Source organism: Muntiacus reevesi, chromosome 2, assembly GCF_963930625.1.
Source record: "Muntiacus reevesi chromosome 2, mMunRee1.1, whole genome shotgun sequence".
NCBI lineage: Eukaryota > Metazoa > Chordata > Mammalia > Artiodactyla > Cervidae > Muntiacus > Muntiacus reevesi.
In genome coordinates this window covers 195,517,505-195,537,598 of record NC_089250.1, presented here as the reverse complement: position 1 = coordinate 195,537,598, position 20,094 = coordinate 195,517,505, and the positions used below count along the sequence as shown (strand labels likewise).

The following is a 20,094-nucleotide window of genomic DNA, read 5'->3' as shown; positions in this document are numbered from 1 at the left end:
GCGGACAGCAGCAAGGAGAGAGGCTGATGAGCAAAGCAGGGCTAAGATGAGTCAAGCAAGGGAGGCACTTTAGCATCCAAAGTCAAGGGTAGTTCAAGTGCAGGGTCAGCGCTCACTGTAACCCCAGTTCCCACACAAACACAAGGGGGAAGGTGAGACCCCTTCTAAACTGAGGTCCCACAGCTGCAGCACTGTAAGACAGTTATGTGTGCATGCATGCTTAGTTGCTTTAGTCGTGTCCAACTCTTTGGGATGGTATGGACTGTAGCCTGCCAGCCTCCTCATTCCATGGGATTCTCCAGGAAAGAATACTGGAGTGGGTTGCCATGCCCTCTTCCAGGGGATCTTTCCCACCCAGGGACTGAACCTGAGTCTCTTACCTTCTCCTGCATTGGCAGGCGGGTTCTTTACCACTAGTGCCAGCTGAGAAGCCCAAGTCAATGATACTTCAATTTAAAAAATGTTTCATAATTGCAAAAACAGGTTTTGACAAATGAAAATTTGTTTGAGGCAAGAAAGAGTTTGATCCTCAGAAGACTTGGGTAAGGGGTTTGCTGGGAGGCTCAGACATGCCTGAGCAAGGTGGGGCGATAGGTGGGTGCACACGCCTCTCTGAGAAACTGGCTGAACCGACAGTGTGAGAGCAGGTCTGGGATTAAGTAGACCAGCCCTCTCAGGAACTACTTGATTACTCACTCAGTCAGCAGCATTTTCTTTGGAGAGGGAGGGCCCCTCAGCAGCATGGACAATCTCTGGGTCTTGCCAGATCCAGGGAAAAGCCTAGGGTTACGGACTGAACATTACTGTTCTTGCCCAGCCTCAAGACTGAAGAAAGAGCCCAGAGTCAGTGACAGAGACCTCAGTGGTTTAATGGATGGGGGATCATACAGGTCTGAAGCAAGGGCCTGGAGTGACAGCCCACCACGTGTGGTGCACAGTGGTCAGGACGTGGCAGCAGCCTTTGCAATAGGGGCGGCGGAGGGGAGGGAGGTGGTTACCATTATAGAGGGAATTGGAACCAGCTTGGCTCATCAGTTGCCAGGGAAACTGGCAGAGGGGACACGCCTCTTTGATGAACTATCATAGTGGAGACAGCTCTCATCTGAAGATCAGAACGATTACAAGCTGAGGTCAGAGCAAGGATGCTGGCATCTTCTGATTAGGCTCCATGGTTAAGAGGGAAAGTCAGTCCTGTGAGTGGGGTGTAGGTGAAGCAGGGACTGATCAAGCAGGGGATGTAAGGAGAACAGGGGAGTGGCCAACTTGGGTGGCCGGATCATACACCCCCAGACAAGGGGTACTTAGGCTTGTGTGTCAGACATCATCCACTCTGAGGCTGTGATGGGGCATCTGATCTCATCAGGGAGGTCTGTGGCTCTGGCGGTCAGGAATGCAAAAGGTGGTCTCCTGGACAGTGTACAGTTGTGGTGCATGGGTTTAATTGCTCTGCTACATGTGGGATCTTCCTGGATCAGGGATCAAACACATGTCTCTTACATTGGCAAGCAGATTCTTTACCACTGAGCCACCAGGCAAGCCTGGAAGTAGTTATTAAACATCACCAAGTGGTGACAGCCCTGCTGATTGGGATTCCATTCAGGCAGCTACTCAACTTCAACCTGAGGCCCACAAAAAATGCTAGGGCTGTTTCTGGGCAAGGATGAGGAAAAACACTGTAAGACACACACACTTAGAGTACTCAGCATGCAAAACTCTTTCTCTTGGCAGAACTCTCTAGCCTCAGAGATACTTGGATTTAAGCTTGCTGGAAAGGTGGGTTTTTGGTTTTGTTTTTGTTGTTTTTTTTACTATGTTTTCAATACTAGATAACAGTGAGGCTGGGGTAGAGGAGGAGGGGGGTCACAAGTAACTAGGAGGAGTGGGTCTGGTGGGGTGGGGAAGTACTGGAGTCTTCTAAAGCAGGACAAAGAAGAAGACATTTATGTCATAAGGACAGGGCCAGCTTTAGTGACAGTGGCACAGATCCCATGCTCAGAAAGACACTGTGCTTGCGTTCATGTTCTGCTGGTCATTGTCTTAAATTGTTAATATTTTTGGTCAAGGGGCCCCTCATTTTCATTTCGCACTGAGCCCTGAAAAGTATGCATAGCCAGTCCTGCATAACTGTAAAGGTGGAAGGGACTCAGCAGACACTGAGCTGCCTGTTGTGGACCTTGAAAATCTTTGAGATTAAATTATTAAAACAGCAAGTTATTTTACCAGCAAAGTGACTTTATCTGGGAACAGCAGAGAATTGTGATTGGGGACATGCAATCTTCAGTAAACCATAAATATGTCCAAAAAACAAAATAAGGGGAAATGGGGGGAGGGGGAGTTGGAAGGGGCTGTTCTAAGTAAAATTCACTGGAGGAAAACTAGGAGTTCTGGCAACCCACTCTAGTATTCTTGCCTGGAAAATCCCATGGACAGAGGAGCCTGGCGGGCCACAGTCCATGGCGTTGCAAAGAGTTGGACACGACTAACACTTTCACTTTAAGGAGTTCAGGGCGGCAATGCTTTTCATTAGCTGAGCCGCAACACTTCTCACTGGCTGGGCTGTTGCTGAGCAAGGAGAAATTCTTCCTTGAAGTCGCCTGCTGCAGAGAGCAAGGTGCCTTCTTCCTGTGGGGCAGGCAATTGACACGGAGCAGCAGGGCATGAGAGCGCCCCCTTCTGGCCTCTCGATTTTATTTTATTTGTTTTTTAAATTTTTAATCGGAGGATAATCGGTTTACAATGTAGTGCTGGTTTCTGCCCTACAATATCATGAATCAGTCATAACTAGGGCCGGGCTCCCCGTGTTCTGTAGCTGTCTATTTTACACATGGTAGTGTATATATACATCAGTGCTAATTTCTTAGTTCGTCCCACCCTATTCTGTTTTCACTAGATTCCTTATATATGCTTTAATGTGGGTTTCTGTTTTCACACTGCCCGTGTGGATCATCCAGTGACCACCACCTCTGGACCACAGGCTATCCCAGAATCCTCAACACTTGTAAGTCCCTTGAATGGTGAGAGAGGACCTGGATGCAAACGGGACTGGCTCTAAGAAAGGAAAATCTAGCTGCCCCTGATGGAGGTGGATCTGAAGATAACCAGGAGGGCATTTCCCAGTGAGCAGCTGTTAGACCTGTGCTCTCTGAAATCTGCACTGGCTTCCCCTGCCCAAAGGACATCTTGCTCTATGACAATTTTTCTGCACATGGGAGGAATACATTGGCTATGTGGTGTTTCTACCTTCTCACCATCTTTATTTCCTTTGTGGGAATGTCCCTTCACTTTTCCATGTGTTTCCAGGGGGCTGCCTTTCGTGGTGAGCTGTCCCCAGGGCAGGCATGGGCACTGGACCCAGGCTGGGCCAGACCTAGGGCTACATCCCCCTTGTATCTGCACTTGCTGCCAAAGTCAAAGGTACCTCTGTCCTCTGATTGCATTGCGATGCAAATGCAGGTCACCAAGACAGACTAATCAGAGTATTTCACTTTCTCATCAATCTCCTGCAATCACAATGCAAGACTTTATTGTACTGTTCCTGTTTCTACGTGAATGTGGATTCTTCAGTTGCTCTATTGGCACAGATCCCTGGAACTGGCACGGTTCACCCAGTGACAGGGTCAGCCGACAAATGTCTGCACACATGACCAGAAAACCACTTCAAAGGGTCTGAAATGTTACGACCTTTTTATTGCCTCAGGGCAGAAACAAGGCCTGATTATTTATTATTTTCATTTATATGACTTAGGACACCAGTGGGGGATTTTTCACTGACCTTTCATAGAAACGGTCATCTAAAAAGTGAGGGAAGTATAATTCTCAAAGAGAATTTAAGAGGAGGTCCTTTAGAGATTGAACCAAAAAAAGATTGTTCTCGAGGGCTTTTCATTTTATTTTCTTTTTAAAAAATGACTTTGCTGGGACTTCCTTGGAGGCCCAGTGGTTGAGAATCCACCTTTCAATACAGGGCACGTGAGTTCCATCCCCACTCGGGGAACGAAGATCCCACATGCCAAGGAGCAGCTAAGACCATGTGCCATATCGAAGATGCAGTTCAGCCAAAAAAAAAAAGCTTTGTTGATGGACATGCTATAAAATTCATTCATTTTTAAGGATAAGTTCAATGATTTCTAGGAATTCACTGAGTCATGTAACTATCACCACAATATGGTTTGAGAACATTTCCATCACTGCTGCCCCACACGCCCCCCTCATCTGCATTCATTCTCCATCCCCACCGCCAGCCCCAGGCAGCCTCTGATCTCCCTCCTGTCTCTGCAGGTGTGGCCTCTCTGGACATCTCATATAAATGGAGTCAGGCGGTACATGGTCGTTTTGCTTAGCAAAATGCTTTCGAGGTGACCCATGTTGTAGTCTGCTCTTCTTTTTATTGCCATAAGGTTAGCCATCATATGGCTAACCCTCACTTGGCTTCTCTGTTCAGCCATTAAGGGACATTCAGATTGTTCCCATTTTGGGGCAATTATGAAGAGCATTGCTCTCAGTGTTAACCTACAAGTCTTCGTGCAGGACAAGGGCTCTGTAGACAATGCGAGCTCTCCTGCCTCACCTCAGAGACGCAAGCTCTTTTTCGGAAGAGAACATACACAGGCCTCTGGGTGAACCTTGCTCGACAATGATGGGCAGAGTGTTATTATCCCCTACTTCTGAGAAGGCAGACTGATACACGGTACATGAGATGTCAGAAGGTCTTAGACACTGTATAGGAGATTCTGTTTCCCTTCAACAAGGTGGGACAAAAGCCAGGTGGGTCCAGTTAGTCCTTTCCTGGATCAATACACAGTGGTCCCTTCTTGTCAGCAGGATGAGGGGTACATTCCAAGACCCCGAGTGGATGCCTGAAACCACAGCACCAAATCCTTTGTATACTGTTTTTTCTATGGGTACATATGATAAATAATTTATGAATCAGGCATAGTAAGAGATTAATAACAGTCATAATGAAACAAAAAAGTTTAACAATATAGTATAATGAGTCATATGAATGTGGTTACTCTCTCTCAAAATACCTTACTGTACAAATATAATGCCTTTTCCATCTTAATTAAGCACTTTTTATGCATTGTGGTATAACTTTTTTAGTTTGGGGTGCAACAGCAAAACTAGCAGACTTTTGTTTCCTTCTTTACAATTTCATGAAGAGAAGATTCATTCTTACTGTGGATCTTAACAATCTAGCCATACGATTTTTTTTTTCCTTCTCTTGTTAAGTCAAGGATTTTCACCTTTCCTCTTAAAAGAAGCACTTAGATCTGCTCTTTGGCATATCCCAGTCCCGACATCATTAATTGTTCTTTGGGGATTTGTGGTTGTTGTCCACTTGCTAAGTCATGTCCAACTCTTTGCGGCCCTGTGGACTGCAGCATTCCAGGCTTCCCTGTCCTTCAAATCTCCCAGAGTTTGCGCAGATTCATTTTGTTTGAGTCAGTGATGCTATCTAACCATCTCATCCTCTGCCTTCTCTTTTTGCCCTCAATCTTTGCCACCATCAGGGTCTTTTCTGATGAGTCAGCACTTTGCATCAGATGGCCAAAGTGTTGGCGTTTCACCTTCAGCAACAGTCCTTCCAATGAATAATCAGGGTTGATTTTCTTTAGGATTGACTAATTTGATCTCTCAAGATCAAGGGACTCTCAAGAGTTTTCTCCAGCACTACAGTTCAAAAGCATGAATTCTTCAGCACTCAGCCTTCTTTATGGTCCAACTCTCACATCTATACATGACTACTGGAAAAACATAGCTCTGACTATACAGATCTTTGTCAGCAATGTGATGTCTCTGCTTTTTAATATGCTGTCTAGGTTTGTCATATCTTTCCCTTCAAGGAGCAAGTGTCTTTGAATTTCATGCCTGCAGTCACTGTCCACAGTGATTCGGGACCCCAACCAAAGAAAATCTGTCACTGCTTCCACTTCTATTAGCCATGAAGTGATGGGACCAGATCAGTTCAGTTCAGTTGCTCAGTGGCGTCTGACTCTTTGCAACCCCATGTACTGCAGCACACCAGGCTTCCCTGTCCATCACCAACTCCGGGAGCTTACTCAAGCTCATGTCCATCAAGTCAATGATGCCATCCAACCATCTCATCCTCTGTCATCCCGTTCTCCTCCTGCCTTCAATCTTTCACAACATCAGGGTCTTTTCCAATGAGTCAGCTCTTCACATTAGGTGGCCAAAGTATTGGAGTTTCAGCTTCAGCAACAGTCCTTCCAACATTCAGGGTTGACTTCTCTTAGGTTTGACTGATTTGATCTCCTGGATACAAGGGACTCTCAAAAGTCTTCTCCAGCACCACAACTCAAAAACATGAATTCTTCGGTGTTCAGCCTTCTTAAATGTCCAACTGTCACATCCATACATGACTATTAGAAAAACCATACCTTTGACTAGACAGACCTTTGTCGACAAAGTGATGTCTCTACTTTGTGATATGCTGTCAAAGTTGGTCATAGCTTTTCTTCCAAGAAGCAAGCGTCTTTTAATTTCATGGCTGCAGTCACCATCTGTAGTGATTTTGGAGCCCCCCAAAATAAAGTCTCTCACGGTTTCCATTATTTCCCCATCTATTTGCCATGAAGTGATGGGACCAGATGCCAGGATTTTACTTTCAGTTCAGTTCAGTTCAGTCGCTCAGTTGTGTCCGACTCTTTGCGACCCCATGAATCGCAGCATGCCAGGCCTCCCTGTCCATCACCAACTCCCAGAGTTTACTCAAACTCATGTCCATCGAGTTGGTGAAGATTTTAGTTTACTGAATGCTGAATTATAAGCCAGCTCTTTCACTCTCCTCCTTCACTTTCATCAAGAGGCTCTTTAGTTCTTTGTTTTCTGCCATAAGGGTGGTGTTATCTGCATATCTGAGGTTATTGGTATTTCTCCTAGCAGTCTTGATTCCATCTTGTGCTTCATCCAGCCTGGCATTTCACATGATGTACTCTGCATAGAAGTTAAATAAGCAGGGTGACAATATACAGCCTTGACGTACTCCTTTCCTGATTTGGAACCAGTCTGTTTTTCCATCTCTGGTTCTAACTGTTGCTTCTTGACCTGCATACAGGTTTTTCAGGAGACAGATAATGTGGTCTGGTACTCCCATCTCTTTAAGAATTTTCCACAGTTTGTTGTGATCCACACAGTCAAAGGCTTTAGTGTAGTCAATGAAGCAGCAGTAGATATTTTTTCTGGAATTCTCTTGCTTTTTCTATGATCCATACAGTTTCTATGTTGCCAACTGTACAACCAGTTTGTACATCTGAAAGTTCTCGGTTCACACACTGTTGAAGCCTAGCTTGAAGAATTTTAAGCATGACCTTGCTAGCTTGTGAAATGAATGAAATTTCACAGTAGATTGAATATTCTTTGGCATTGCCCTTCTTTGGGATTGGAATGAAAACTGACCTTTTCCAGTCCTATGGCCACTGCTGAGTTTTCCTAATTTGCAGCACTTTCACAGCAGCATTTTTTTAGGATTTGAAATTGCTCAGCTGGAATTCCATTGCCTTCACTATCTTTGTTCATAGTAATGCTTCCTAAGGCCCACTTGGCTTCATACTCCAGGATGTCTGGCTCTAGGTGAGTGATCACACCATCATGGTCATTCAGGTCATTAAGACCTTTTTTGTACAGTTCTTCTACATATTCTTGTCACTTCTTCTTAATATCTTCTGCTTTTGTTAGGTCCATGCTGTTTCTGTCCTTTATTATGTTAATCTTTGCATGAAATGTTTCCTTGGTTATCTCCAATTTTCTTGAGGAGATCTCTAGTCGTTCCCATTCTATCATTTCCCTCTATTTATTTGCACTATTCATTTAAGAAGACCTTCTCGTCACTCCTTGCTATTCTCTGGAACTGTGCACTCATTTGGGTATCAGTTCAGTTCAATCGCTCAGTCGCGTCCAACTCTTTGCAACCCCATGGTTGCACTCCAGGCTTCCCTGTCCATCAGCAACTCGCAGAGCTTGCTCAAACTCATGCCCATCAAGTCGGTGATGCCATCCAACCATCTTATGACAACCACTTTGCATTCTTGTATTTCTTTTACTTTGGGGTGGTTTTGGTCACTGCCTCCTGTACAATGTTACAAAACTCTGTCCACAGTTCTTCAGGCACTCTGTCTACCAGATCTAATCCCTTGAATCTATTCTTCCCCTCCACTGTATAATCATAAGAGATTTGACTTAGGTCACATCTGAATGACCTTGTGGTTTTCCCTACTTTCTTCAATTTAAGCCAATATTTTGCGATAAGGAGCTCATGGTCTGAGCTATAGTCAGCCCCAGGTCTTGCATTTTACTGACTATACAGAACTTTTCCATCTTCAGCAGCAAAGACATAATCTGCTTTTGGTATTGGCCATGTGGTGATGTCCGTGTGTAGAGTTGTCCTGTGTGTTGTTTGAAAATGGTGTTTACTATGACCAGCATGTTCTCTTGACAGAACTCTGTTAGCCTTTGCCCTACTTCATTTTGTACTCCAAGGCCAGCTTCAGCTTCTTTGACATCAGTGGTTGGGGCATGGATTACTGTGATGTTGACTGGTTTGCCTTGGAAAGGAACTGAGATGATTCTGTTATTTTTGAGATTGCACCCAAGTACTACATTTCACATTTCAGACTCTTTTGTTGATGATGAGGGCTACTCCATTTCTTCTAAGGGATTCTTGCCCACAGTAGTAGATACAATGGTCATCTGAATTAAATTCACCCATTCCAGTCCGTTTTAGTTCACTGATTGCTAAAATGCTGATATTCAACGTTACCATCTCCTACTTGACTATATCATGGACCTAAAATTGATTCATGGACCTAAAATTGATTCATGGACCTAAAATTCCTGGTTCCTATGCAATGTTGTTCTTTATAGCATCGGGCTTTACTTTCACCACCAGACACATCCATAACTGAGCCTTGTTTCTACTTTGGCTCAGCCACTTCATTCTTTCTGGAGTTATTAGTAATTGCCCTCCATCCTTTCTCAGTAGCACTGGACATCTTCCAACCTGGGGGGCTCATCTTCTGGTGTCAGATCTTTTTGCCTTTCATACTGTTCTTGGAGTTCTCCAGGCAAGAATACTGGGGTGGGTTGCCACTTCCTCCTCCAGTGGACCACAGTTGGTCAGAACTCTTCACTATGATCTGTCTATTTTGGCTGACCCCGCATGGCATGGCTCATAGCTTCACTGAGTTACGCAAGCCCTTTCACCACAACAGGTCTTTGTGGGCTTGAAGGGGGCTTTGGGGATTATTATTAAGTAAAAGAAGAGTTACTGGAACACAAGCACCTATGCAGCGACAGCCCACCTGATAACTGAGCTGCCACTACATGACCAGTGGGTGGGACATTCTGGGCAAAGGGATGGTTCTTGGCCCAGGAGGACAGAGCGTGACGGCACAAGATTTCATCACGCTTCTCGGAAGAGCAGACAATTGAAAACAGATGGATTGTTTATTTCTGGAATTTTTCACTTAATATTTTTGAAACACAGTTGACCCCTGTAACTGAAACCGCAGATAAGGAAGGACTACTGTGTACAAATGTCTGGAAAAACCTCCTTCTTTACTAGGTTGCTACAATGCTCGTGCCCATAAGGGCTATTTACCCACTGTGTGGAGGAAGACGGTCAGCTGAATTCATTCATTCTCTCAACAATATTACTGAGTGCTTTCTACATGCTTGGCACTACTCTAGGTGCCATGGATATAGGGATACAGGCATGGGAGAAAAAGACAAAAAGCAAACAAAAAACCAAGATTGAGATCAGAAAGCTTACTTCCAGTTGGAGAGACAGGCCGTAAAAATATGAAAACTATAAGCTATATCACATGGTGATATATATTATGGTGGAAAAATAAGTGGAGAAAAGAAATAGGGTGTTCTTGGCAGAAGGTGGAGGTTGCTATTTTAAAGAGGAAAGTCAGGAAGATTCAACTGAAATGGAGACACCTGAGCCAAATCTGAAGGTATCTAATGCAGTCTAACAGATCACCACAGCCTTAAGCTGCTTTCAAGCAACATTTATTTTTAATCTCACAGTTTCTGTGTGTCAGGGGGCTGAGCATGGCTTAGCTGGACCCTCTGCTTCAGGGTCTCTTACAAGTCTTTAATCAAAATGTCTCATGGGGTTGGGGGTCTCACTCAGAAGCTCAGCTGGGGAAGGATCTGCTTCAAAGCTAACATGGTTGTTGTCAGAATTTCAGTTCCTCTTCGGCATTTGACTGAGGGTCTTAATTCCTATTTAATCACCCGTTATTTCCTTGTCATGTGGGTCTCTCTGACATAGGTTGTTGTCATTGTCCAGTTGCTCAATTTTGTCTGACTCTTTACGACCCCGTGGACTGCAGCACGCCAGGCTTCCCTGTCCTTCACTATCTTCTGGAGTTTGCTCAAACTCATGTCCATTGAGTCAATGTAGTCACATCCAACCACCATCCTCTGTTGCCCCCTTCTCCTGCCCTCAGTCTTTGCCAGCATCAGGGTCTTTTCCAATGAATCTGCTCTTCGTATCAGGTGGGCAAATTATTGGAGCTTCAGCATCAGTCCTCGAATGGGAACTTTTGCCTTCAAAGCCAGCAAGGGAAAGCATCTGCTACCAAGGTAGAAATTACTGCTTTATATAACCCAATCACAGAGTTGACATCTCCAGGCCTATGATAGATCCCACTCACACTCAATGGTTAGGAGATGAGGAGAAGGGGTCAATAGCAGGAGGCAGAATAACAATGAACCATCCGAGAAGCTCCTGTCATAGAGGTGAAAGAGTGAGCCATGGCAGAGCCCAGGTGGAGTGTTACAGGCAGAAGGAATAAATGCAAAAGTCCTGGGTGGGAGCTTGCTGGAGTGTTCAAGGAACAGCAAGGAGGCTAGTGTGGCTGAAGTATACTGAGAAAAGTGTAGGGGAAGAGAGATGAGCCGAGCAGGGTAGATAATGGGGGCCAGGTTACATGGGACCTCTTGACTTTTACTTTCAATGAGAAGGGAATCACTGGAGGATTTGCAGCAGAGCAATGACATGAGCTGGCATTGTTCTGGATCCTCAATATTCAAAACTTTGGTCCAGGGATTAGTAGCATCGGCATCACTTAAAGCTCATTGCACTGTTGTTGTTTAGTCGTTCAGTCATGTCCGACCCCGTGGACTGTAGCCCACCAGGCTCCTCTGTCCGTGAGATTTCCCAGGCAGGAATACTGAATCAGGTTGCCATTTCCTTCTCCAGGGGGATCTTCCCAACCCAGGGATCAAACCTGAGTCTCCCACATTGGCAGGCGGGGTCCCTACCCCTGAGCCATCAGGGAAGCCCACTAAAGCTCACTAGAGATGCAGAATCTCAGGCCCCACCCCAGACCAACTGCATCAGAAACTGTATTTAACAAGAGCCCCAGGTGAGTGGAATGCATAGTAAGTGGCATCAGAATCACCTTGAGTGGTTGTTGAACTACAACTCGCTGGTCCCCCTAACTCCCCGAGTTTCTGATTTAGTAGATGGGGGTGGGGTCTGCAATTCTGCACTTGTAGCAAGAGCCCAGATGATGCTGATGCTGCTGGGTCTGGGGCCCTTCTTTAGAACCGCTGGTCTACATGTGCCCCATGCCAGGGCCCAGGGCCAAGTAAGAGAAAATCCCTATCTTGACGTGGCTCACAGCCTCAGGCCTTTCTCCAGCCTCTGTGGGGGAGATCACACATCAGATCCGAAGCTCCTTCCCTGCCATAAATTCCAAGAAGGTAGGTTTTATATGCTGCCCCTTGAAATCACATCACTGATGTGGTCTCTTGCTTACCCTGGTGTCCTGTTTCATTTCTGTAGTTAAATCCCATCTCTGTGTCTCCTAGTCACAGTGGAGAGAGGGAACAGGTGGTCACCAGCTCCCTGCTAATAACTCTTCATATGTTTGCAGCCCGTTATTAAATCGCCCTCAGATTTTCCTTCTTGAAGGCTAAATAATTATCTACCCTTCTCTGAATCACAGGGCGGAGAGGGTTGGGCTGACGATAGCTACCAGCCTCAGTCAGGAGTGTATGTGGTAGAAATTCTTGAACCTGTGTAGGGGCTGGAGGTGATACGGGGTGGGAGCTTCAGCAGGATTTCAAAGGCTAGATCTTCAGACTCCTTCATCTGAGCAAGAGCCTGAGAAGTGATGCCAGCAGACAGCAGGCAAGATAAGGAGATGTTCAGTGGGATGCAGGGATCAGCTGGAGGTCAAGCATCACTGGTGAGTCAAACATCTTCAGGGCTTATGGGCACCATCAGGCCTCCATGCAACCTCCCATCTGATCCTTTGAAGCCAGTGTTAATGATACTCCCGGGATAGCCTGGCTGGTGGTGATCATCTTCCTCGGTGGGAGTGTGTGACCTTCATAAAGATGATGTTCTACTGTGCAGAGGTCAAGGTCAACATTTGGACCACCTGCATCAGTGTACCCTAGGAGGCTTGTTAGGAAATGCACATTCCCCAGACCCCACTGCACCAGAATTTCGGGTGAGGAGTTTAAGAATGGGGAAATTAACAAGACAGCCCATCCCCGACTCTTCTGTGCAGTCAGGTTTGAGGATGAAAATCCCAGTGTGTGATACGGCTCTCTCTCTTCCCTTTCTTGGCCATGAACAGAAAAGGACAATGGTTCAGGGTAAATGAAACATCTACTATAGCAATTAGTAATAACAGAGTGACTTGTTTGGGTGGTGTGTATATATTTTGGAAGTAAAAAGTAGTAATAGCATTCTTGAGTGGCCTTCCTCAGTGGCAGGCATTGTACTAAGGAATCAATAGATGGTGGCCTGTAGAATCCTCATCTCCAGGAAACAGTGACTCTTAGCATCCCATTCACAGAGGAGGGAGTGGAGGTGCTCAGAAGGTGTGAAATCACACAGCTGCTAAGTAGCAGGTGGCATGACTTAGACCCAGGTCCAACTGCCCCCGGAGGTGAGGACTTTAACCTCCAAGTTATCCCTTCCTCCTCCCTAACACACTCTTCCCTTCTGATTGTAAAACAGGAAGAGGCGCTATAGTTGCAGATTAAGCATATGCTATGGGGGAAAGAAGCCATTAGCTTTGAATTACGTGCTAGCATTTCACATGCATTTTTCTCATTGGCCTCATCTCATACCTTCCCTGGGAGAGAAGCATTATACCATTCTGCAGGTGAGGAAAACTAAGGTTCCCTAGGGATTAAATGGATTGCCTGAGGCCACACAGTTATTTTGTGGGTGAGGTTGGCCTCAAAGCTTTCAGACCATACTGCCCCTGGTGAGGATGGGGACGAAAGAGGTCTGACTCCTACGCAGGGTTCCTCAGAGGGTTACTCTGGGATGTCAGCCCTGGGGCCGCCCTTCCTATTTCCAGACCAGCTGTTTAATTAGCCCAGAGACTTCTTATTTCCACGGTGTTCAGAAACACTGCCCAGGGTTGGCGCTAAATGGCATGCGCTCTGGAAGCTGTATAATTAAAACTGACTTGGGAGACGATGCTGTCAGCCCGTAGGGCAGAAATAGAAAGTCACCTAACCAGAATGTGTGTTGCCCATATGGATGCCACCGACTGCTTTTGTTCTGGTGCTTTTGATTATAATAGGTATCCTGAGGTCTGTGGTTTGCAGAGCCTCCTCTCACTACCTTCTTAGGGATCATAAAAAGAAAATCATTATTATGTGCCTGCCTCTGCCATCCAGGGCTGGGTCTCTGAGGGAAGAAGGTGAGAGGCCAGGTTCTTTTTAGACCCTGTAGATAGAGATGAGCCCAGGAGTGCTACCAGGAGGTGACTGAAGCCTTATCTCCTGATCTTCAACTCTGTCCTTCTGTGTTAGGAGGGGCTGAACATGAGCCATTGACATCTCCTGCCCATTGGCATCTCCATCTGAGTGTTCCACTGCCATATCATTATGGGTATTTTTGGTTATTGCTTTGTCTCCCAGAACCTTTCTTAGAGAATTGCTTCTCCTCCTCTCTGGGTCCTTGTGAGGTCATGCTGGCTCATGATACCCACATGTATCTGGTCACCTGGCCCAGGCTGACTCAGACACAGCGCTGGATCCCCTGGACACGGTGCTTGGTCCAGAGGTAGGCACGTGACCTAAGCAGGACCAATTAGAATTTTTCCCTATGATTATGTACAAAGTCTCTTTTCCCTTTGGAGCATAAACTGTCAAAATATAAGCTCAAGGCACTAGTGGCCATTTTTCTGCCATGTGAATCAAACCTACTTCAGGGGGCAAAAAATCCAGTGTTCCAAGAGAACCTGTGAAGAGGTGAGATATGGAGAGAAAGTGATTTCATTGCAGCCCTAAATCCAGCTGTGACTGGGATTTGCCCTTGGCCTTCCAAGTTAATGAGCCCATAAGTTCTTTTTGGCTCAAGTTGAATTGAACTGGGTTTCTTTCAGGAACCCTAGACAATACATATCTGAGGTTCAACATATTCAAACACAAAACCTGAATTCCTCTCCCTGCAAACCTGCCCTCCTCCAGCCTCTCCTGCCTTCCACACCCTTATCATTGCTTATTCACTCGCAGCCATTGATCATTGCCATGACCTTGGTTTAGACTCCCACTGCTTCTTACCTGGTTTGCTGCATCAGTCTCTCTGCCTTCAGGCTTGTCTACTCCCTGCCCACAGACACCCCCACACACACCCCCACACACACTCATGCCAAAATCTTTCTCAACCTCACTCTACTGATCTTCTACTGGGGAACTTAGAAGGCTACCAGATATCTGGCCCCTCCTACTTATTAAATCTCACCTGGCACCTCCCTCCCCTCACTTTAACCTTTAGTTACCCCTAGCTACCTGGAGTTGCCACTCTGACCTCTAAGCAACCTCCAGGGGTTCTTAATCCTTTCTCTGCCAGGGACTTCCTGCCAGTCTTTTGAAGCCTATAGACCCCATCTTGGAATAATGTCTTTTCAACATAGAGTAGGATGTATAAGAGTATAGTGAAATTATACTGATATACATTTATCAAAATATTAAAACCAAATTTAAATTTAAATATGGTAATGTATGTGCTTCTTCAGGCTTCCCTGGTAGCTCAGCTGGTAAAGAAGCCACCTGCAATGCAGGTGACCCTGGTTCGATCCCCTGGAAAAGGGACAGGCTAGCCACTCCAGTATTCTTGGGCTTCCCTGGTGGCTCAGATGGTAAGGAATCTGCCTGCATTGCAGGAGACCTGGGTTCGATCCCCGGGTTGGGGAGATTCCCTGGAGGAGGGCATGGCAAACCACTCCAGTTTTCTTGCCTGGAGAATCCCATGGACAGAGGAGACTGGAGGGCACAGTCCGGGGGATCACAAAGAATCAGACACAACCGAGCGACAAAGCACAGCTTCTTCATTAGTGCATTAAACAGAAAGATCTAGCATGGAGGCCCAATAATGGGTGTAATTTTCAAACAGTAAAGAGTGTCAGTGAAATGTCAAGTTATTTGCAACAGCTGTAATGTGATAGGAATATACATGATTTCTGTTGGTGACAAAGTCTCGGGTAGGGCTTCCCTGGTAGCTTGGCTGCTAAAGAATCCGCCTGCAATTCAGGAAACCCCAGTTCGATTCCTGGGTTGTGAAGATCTGCTGGAGAAGGGATAGGCTACCTGATCCAGTATTCTTGGGCTTCCCTTATGGCTCAGCTGGTAAAGAATCCACCTGCAGTGTGGGAGATCTGGTTCAATCCCTGGGTTGGGAAGATCCCCTGGAGAAGGGAAAGGCTACCAACTCCAGTATTCTGGCCTGGAAAATTCCATGGACTAGATAGTCCATGGGGTCGCAAAGAGTTGGGCATGACTGAGCGACTTTCACTTTAAAGGGACCATGAAGATTTAACTTTATGCCTTTCTATAAGTTTATGGACTCCCCCATCCCAATTAAGCACCTCTGAGGTCTAGAATAATCTCTCCATTTTCGGTTCTTTGGGATTCAGCTTAAGATCACCCTCAGATGGTAAAGAGTCTGCCTGCAATGCAGGAGACCAGGGTTCAATTCCTGGGTCAGAAAGATTCCCCTGGAGAAGGAAATGGCACCCACTCCAGTATTCTTGCCTGGAGAATTCCATGGACAGAGGAGCCTGGAGGGCTACAGTCCATGGGGTTGCAAAGAGTCAGACATGATTGAGCGACTAACACTTCACACTTAAGGTCACCCCTCAAGAATTCTCTGACTCTCACCACACTAGCTTGGGGCCCCTACTTGGTACCCTGACAGCCCCCTGAACCTCCCTTTATCACACCACAGGTCACATGCAATTCCACACATTTGTCCTGGCCTGGGGCTTCTATCCTGAGATCCGTGAAGGTGCCAGCTGCCTTGTGCAAACAGGCGCAGCCTTGGTCTGAGTCCAGGCTACACCTCAAAGCTGGACTGCATGCCCTGTAGGGCAGGGAGCGGCTCGCAGAGCTGGAGACCCTGCAGTGACTTCTAGCACTCCCCTGGTGAATGACACAGGACCCATGTCATGTTCCTTCTTTCACTGGAAGCAGGATGGTGCAGCCCTAAACGGTTGGACCTTTCCAGTCAACCAGATCTGCAGTTTTCTCCTGTCTCCATCAGTTTCTCCCTGTTTACTGTGGGTGACTCCCTTCCCATCTAGGAACTTTAACTTCTTCACTTGAAAAATGGGGTGATGACAGCACCCACTTAGCAGGGCTCTGGTGAGGATTATACAAGAACATATGTGAATGAATTGGAGGCACCCACATTAGCTAATAATACTATCATGTATTTATTCAACAAGCATTTATTACGCACCCATTGCCTGCCAGGTGCTTGACATACATGAAAGTGTTTTATTGATGTAATTCTAGGGGTATGTTCTCTTATCCCCATTTCAAATAACCTTCTTCATTGGAGGAGAGGTGTTTGATATTCTGAGACAGCTTTAAATTTTTACAGATTAAAGAATCAAACTAACCCTAAGGATTTCACCCCCCTGCCCCCAATATCCGGCAGTGGCTAGGAAAGGATTTGGGTTTAGGGAGTCTAGGCTTGAATTCCAGCTTCTTGACACTATATGTACAGCCCCTGGGAAACTTCACAGCTCTGCGCCTCCTTTTTTTTCTCATCTAAAAGAGTGGAACAGTAACAGTACCCACCTCAAGCCTATCAGAGAATTAAAGGATTGAATTTGTTGTGAAAGGTTTTAAAAGGTGTAAAGCCCTGCCTGGCACACAGTCTCAAAAAGTTTAGCTAATCCTCACGGGAACACCTGGGAAACTCCTCCACTTCCCTAAAGTCCCCAGGGGGAGCACCCATCCCAGGAGGAACCCCTCCTCTGTGAAGCCCTCACCCCACCAAGCATCACTTCCCATCACTACAAAAGAAACATCGCGGATGTACACGAAGTTTTAGGAGTGCAGGCCACGTGGGTTCACATGCCAGAGCCACCAGCTGCCAGCTGTCCTGCCTTGGTAGTGACTGTCCCTCTGAGCATCTCAACGTCCCCATCCGTAACCTGGGGAGAGCTGCTGTGCCCCCTCAGAAAGCTAAGAGGAGTCAGGCAGTCTGCTGGGCTTCCTAGGTGGGTTCAGTGGTAAAGATTCCACCTGCAATGCAGGATACACAAGAGACCTGGTCCGATCCCTGGGTCTGGAGGATCCCTTGGAGGAGGGAACGGCAGCCCACTCCAGTATTCTTGCCTGGAGAGTCCCATGGACAGAGGACTGAGCATCCACACTCACTAGCACTCTGCCAGACATAGAGGAATGAGCAAGGCAGTGAAGGACAAGACGAAATGCTTGAGCGAGATGCCTGCGAAATTATAAGCACCCGACATACGTTACATGCCATGTGCTACAAATGAAATATTATCATACTTAGAAATGTATATGTCTGCCCAATATTTACACGAAATATTTACACATATGTGTATTACACCTTTTGTTCATAACTTCCGCGTTCATTTCCTCATTTACTCCCACAAAAAAACAGTCCTGGAGGACAGGCAGGGCAGAGATTTTATGCTGTTTTTATTGATGAAAAGACAGTCGCTGGAAGGTTACATGGTTGGTAAACTGGTACCTGGCAACTGAAGATGTCTGGACATTTAAGAGAACCTGCGGAGGGCAATGTTCCACCTCAGGGGAGCCAGCCCCAGCTCTGTGGCCTTGGGGTGGGAGGGCCGGTTTGGGGGAAGCCTCCAGGCCCAGGGCGCCCCTGCCACGTGGGCAGGCAAGCTGGCTGGTGGACACGCCCGGGGGCGCACGCTCGCTGGCGCGGAGCTTCCCGCGGGCTGAGACGCGCAGGACGCCGGGCGCGACGCTGGGTGGCGCTGCTGGGCCGCCCCGCGCCAGACCTGTTGCGCCCAGGGCGCTAGTCGAGCAGGTTTAGGGTAAAGGGGCGCTCCGGTCTCTCCGCGCGCCGCTGCCGTCCTCGCCAGTGCATCTCCCTCGGGGCGCCCAAGGCCCCATCTTAACTTGAGGCTTCCATTCGCTTGGCCTCTGCGTTCCTCACCGCAACAGTTCTAGGCGCGTCGGGTGGGGCGGGAATAAAGTTTTTCCATCCCGGTCTAGGAAAGGGCTGGATGGGGAGGATCCTCCCGGCTCCAGACTCTGCGGCGGGCTGGACCGTGCCCTTTCAGCTTCACGGCCGCCCCGGGGGCCCTGCTCTCGGTAGGTGCCAGCCCCGGTGCCGACCGGATGGGCTGACCCGCGCACCGCCCCCTCCCACCTCCTTGCCCGTCCCGGTCCCCTCCCCCGCCTCTGGCGCGCCCGGGCCCCAGCGTCTCCAGCCCCGCCTGCGCTGGGGTCGCTGCAGTCCCCGCGGCTGCCCCGGGCTCCCTCCCCAGGCGGCCCGGCCTTAATCCCGCCTGGGGAGCGCCTCGGGGGGAGCGCGGGACGGCGAGGGAGGCCGAGGCGGGGGCCCTGGGCGCCCGAGCTCTCCCAACCTGGGAGGCGGCCCCGACTCCCGGAGCCGGAACGCAGGGGAAGGCAAGGACGGGGCGGCCGGCGGAGGGGCGGGCGCCGCTCATCAGCCACGCCAGTCACGTCTGGGGCCACCCGGCTGCCTTTTTCTTCCTTTCCCCCTTTGCTTTCTCCCCTCTCTCCGGTTGGCGAGGGCAAAGTGGCCGTGGCGGCGCCATGCCCGGGCCGGAGTGAGTGCGCGCGGGCGAAAATGGCGTACATCCAGGTAGGGCTGAGGCCGGGGGGCCAGGTCCGCGATGTGGGGTGAGGGGGGTGCCGCGCCCCCTCCGACTGTGAGCGCGCGGAAGGGAGGGCACACGGCTGGGCTGCCACAAACTTGCCTCGAGAAAAAGGGTGCCCGAGCGCAAGGCAACCTGTGCAGCAGCGGGGGTGCGCCCCAGGAGAAGAGGCTGGGGACCCCCCCACACCCTGGGATGAAGGGCCCCAAGTGGACTCCGCACGAGCGCCCTCGCCTCCTGGGGAAGGAATGGGGGTGGGGCGGACTTTTCTTCCCCCCTCCCCCCACCCCGTCCCTCGGGCACCCCACCCCAGGGGAGGGGCCGCGGGGAGGGCGGCCCGGGGCGCGCCAGCCGCCCGGCCCGCCAGCCGCCGTTGCCTTGGTGACGACTCCGGCTAATTGGCCAGCGGAGCGAGCCGGAGGCAGCTGTTCCGGCCGGGAGGGACAAGGACATCGTCTCTCCCGGGCACTGGGTGCTGAGGGGTGGGGGACACCCCGGAGGCGCGTTGGTCGTGTTGGGGGGCAGCCGATTACTTTGGGCCATTGCCTTAGGAGTTGTGGACCCCCCGCCCCCCCGCTTCATCTTGGGGACACCCCGCAAGAATCCTTAGGCTGAAATAATTTCCAGGCACCTTTTCTTGGGGAGGGCATGCTTGACTAAGAGACCTGTCTCCTCAGTACGAGGGGGGAAGCGGCGACTGGGCAGCGCCAAGGTCATGCGGTCAGACCCGTGGAGCTGCTTCCTTCTGGCACTGGCTCCGTTGCCCCTTTCAGTGATACCCACGGGCTCCTACATTCAGGGTGCCTCTGGGCTGGCTTCTGCCCTCGCCCACCACTGGAGGGGCTTCTGGTCCCTCCTCCCCCTTTGGCTCACACACCCCCTCATCCTGTCCTTAGACTTCTCCACCTGCCAGGAACTCTGCCCTGCCATCTGCCCATAGCCGCCCCATCCCTCTCCTGGC

General features: G+C 48.7%; 1 protein-coding gene across 1 annotated transcript in view; it reads left to right on the top strand.

The window, feature by feature from the left end:
• Positions 1–18,711: 18,711 nt before the first annotated feature.
• SYT17 (synaptotagmin 17) overlaps positions 18,712–20,094 on the top strand; it is an 82,165-nt gene continuing 80,782 nt past the window's right edge. The window contains exon 1 of the mRNA XM_065920305.1: positions 18,712–19,120. Within this exon, the coding sequence (XP_065776377.1) occupies positions 19,106–19,120 (15 nt within the window). The 5' untranslated portion in view covers positions 18,712–19,105. The remainder of the gene's footprint in view (positions 19,121–20,094) is intronic.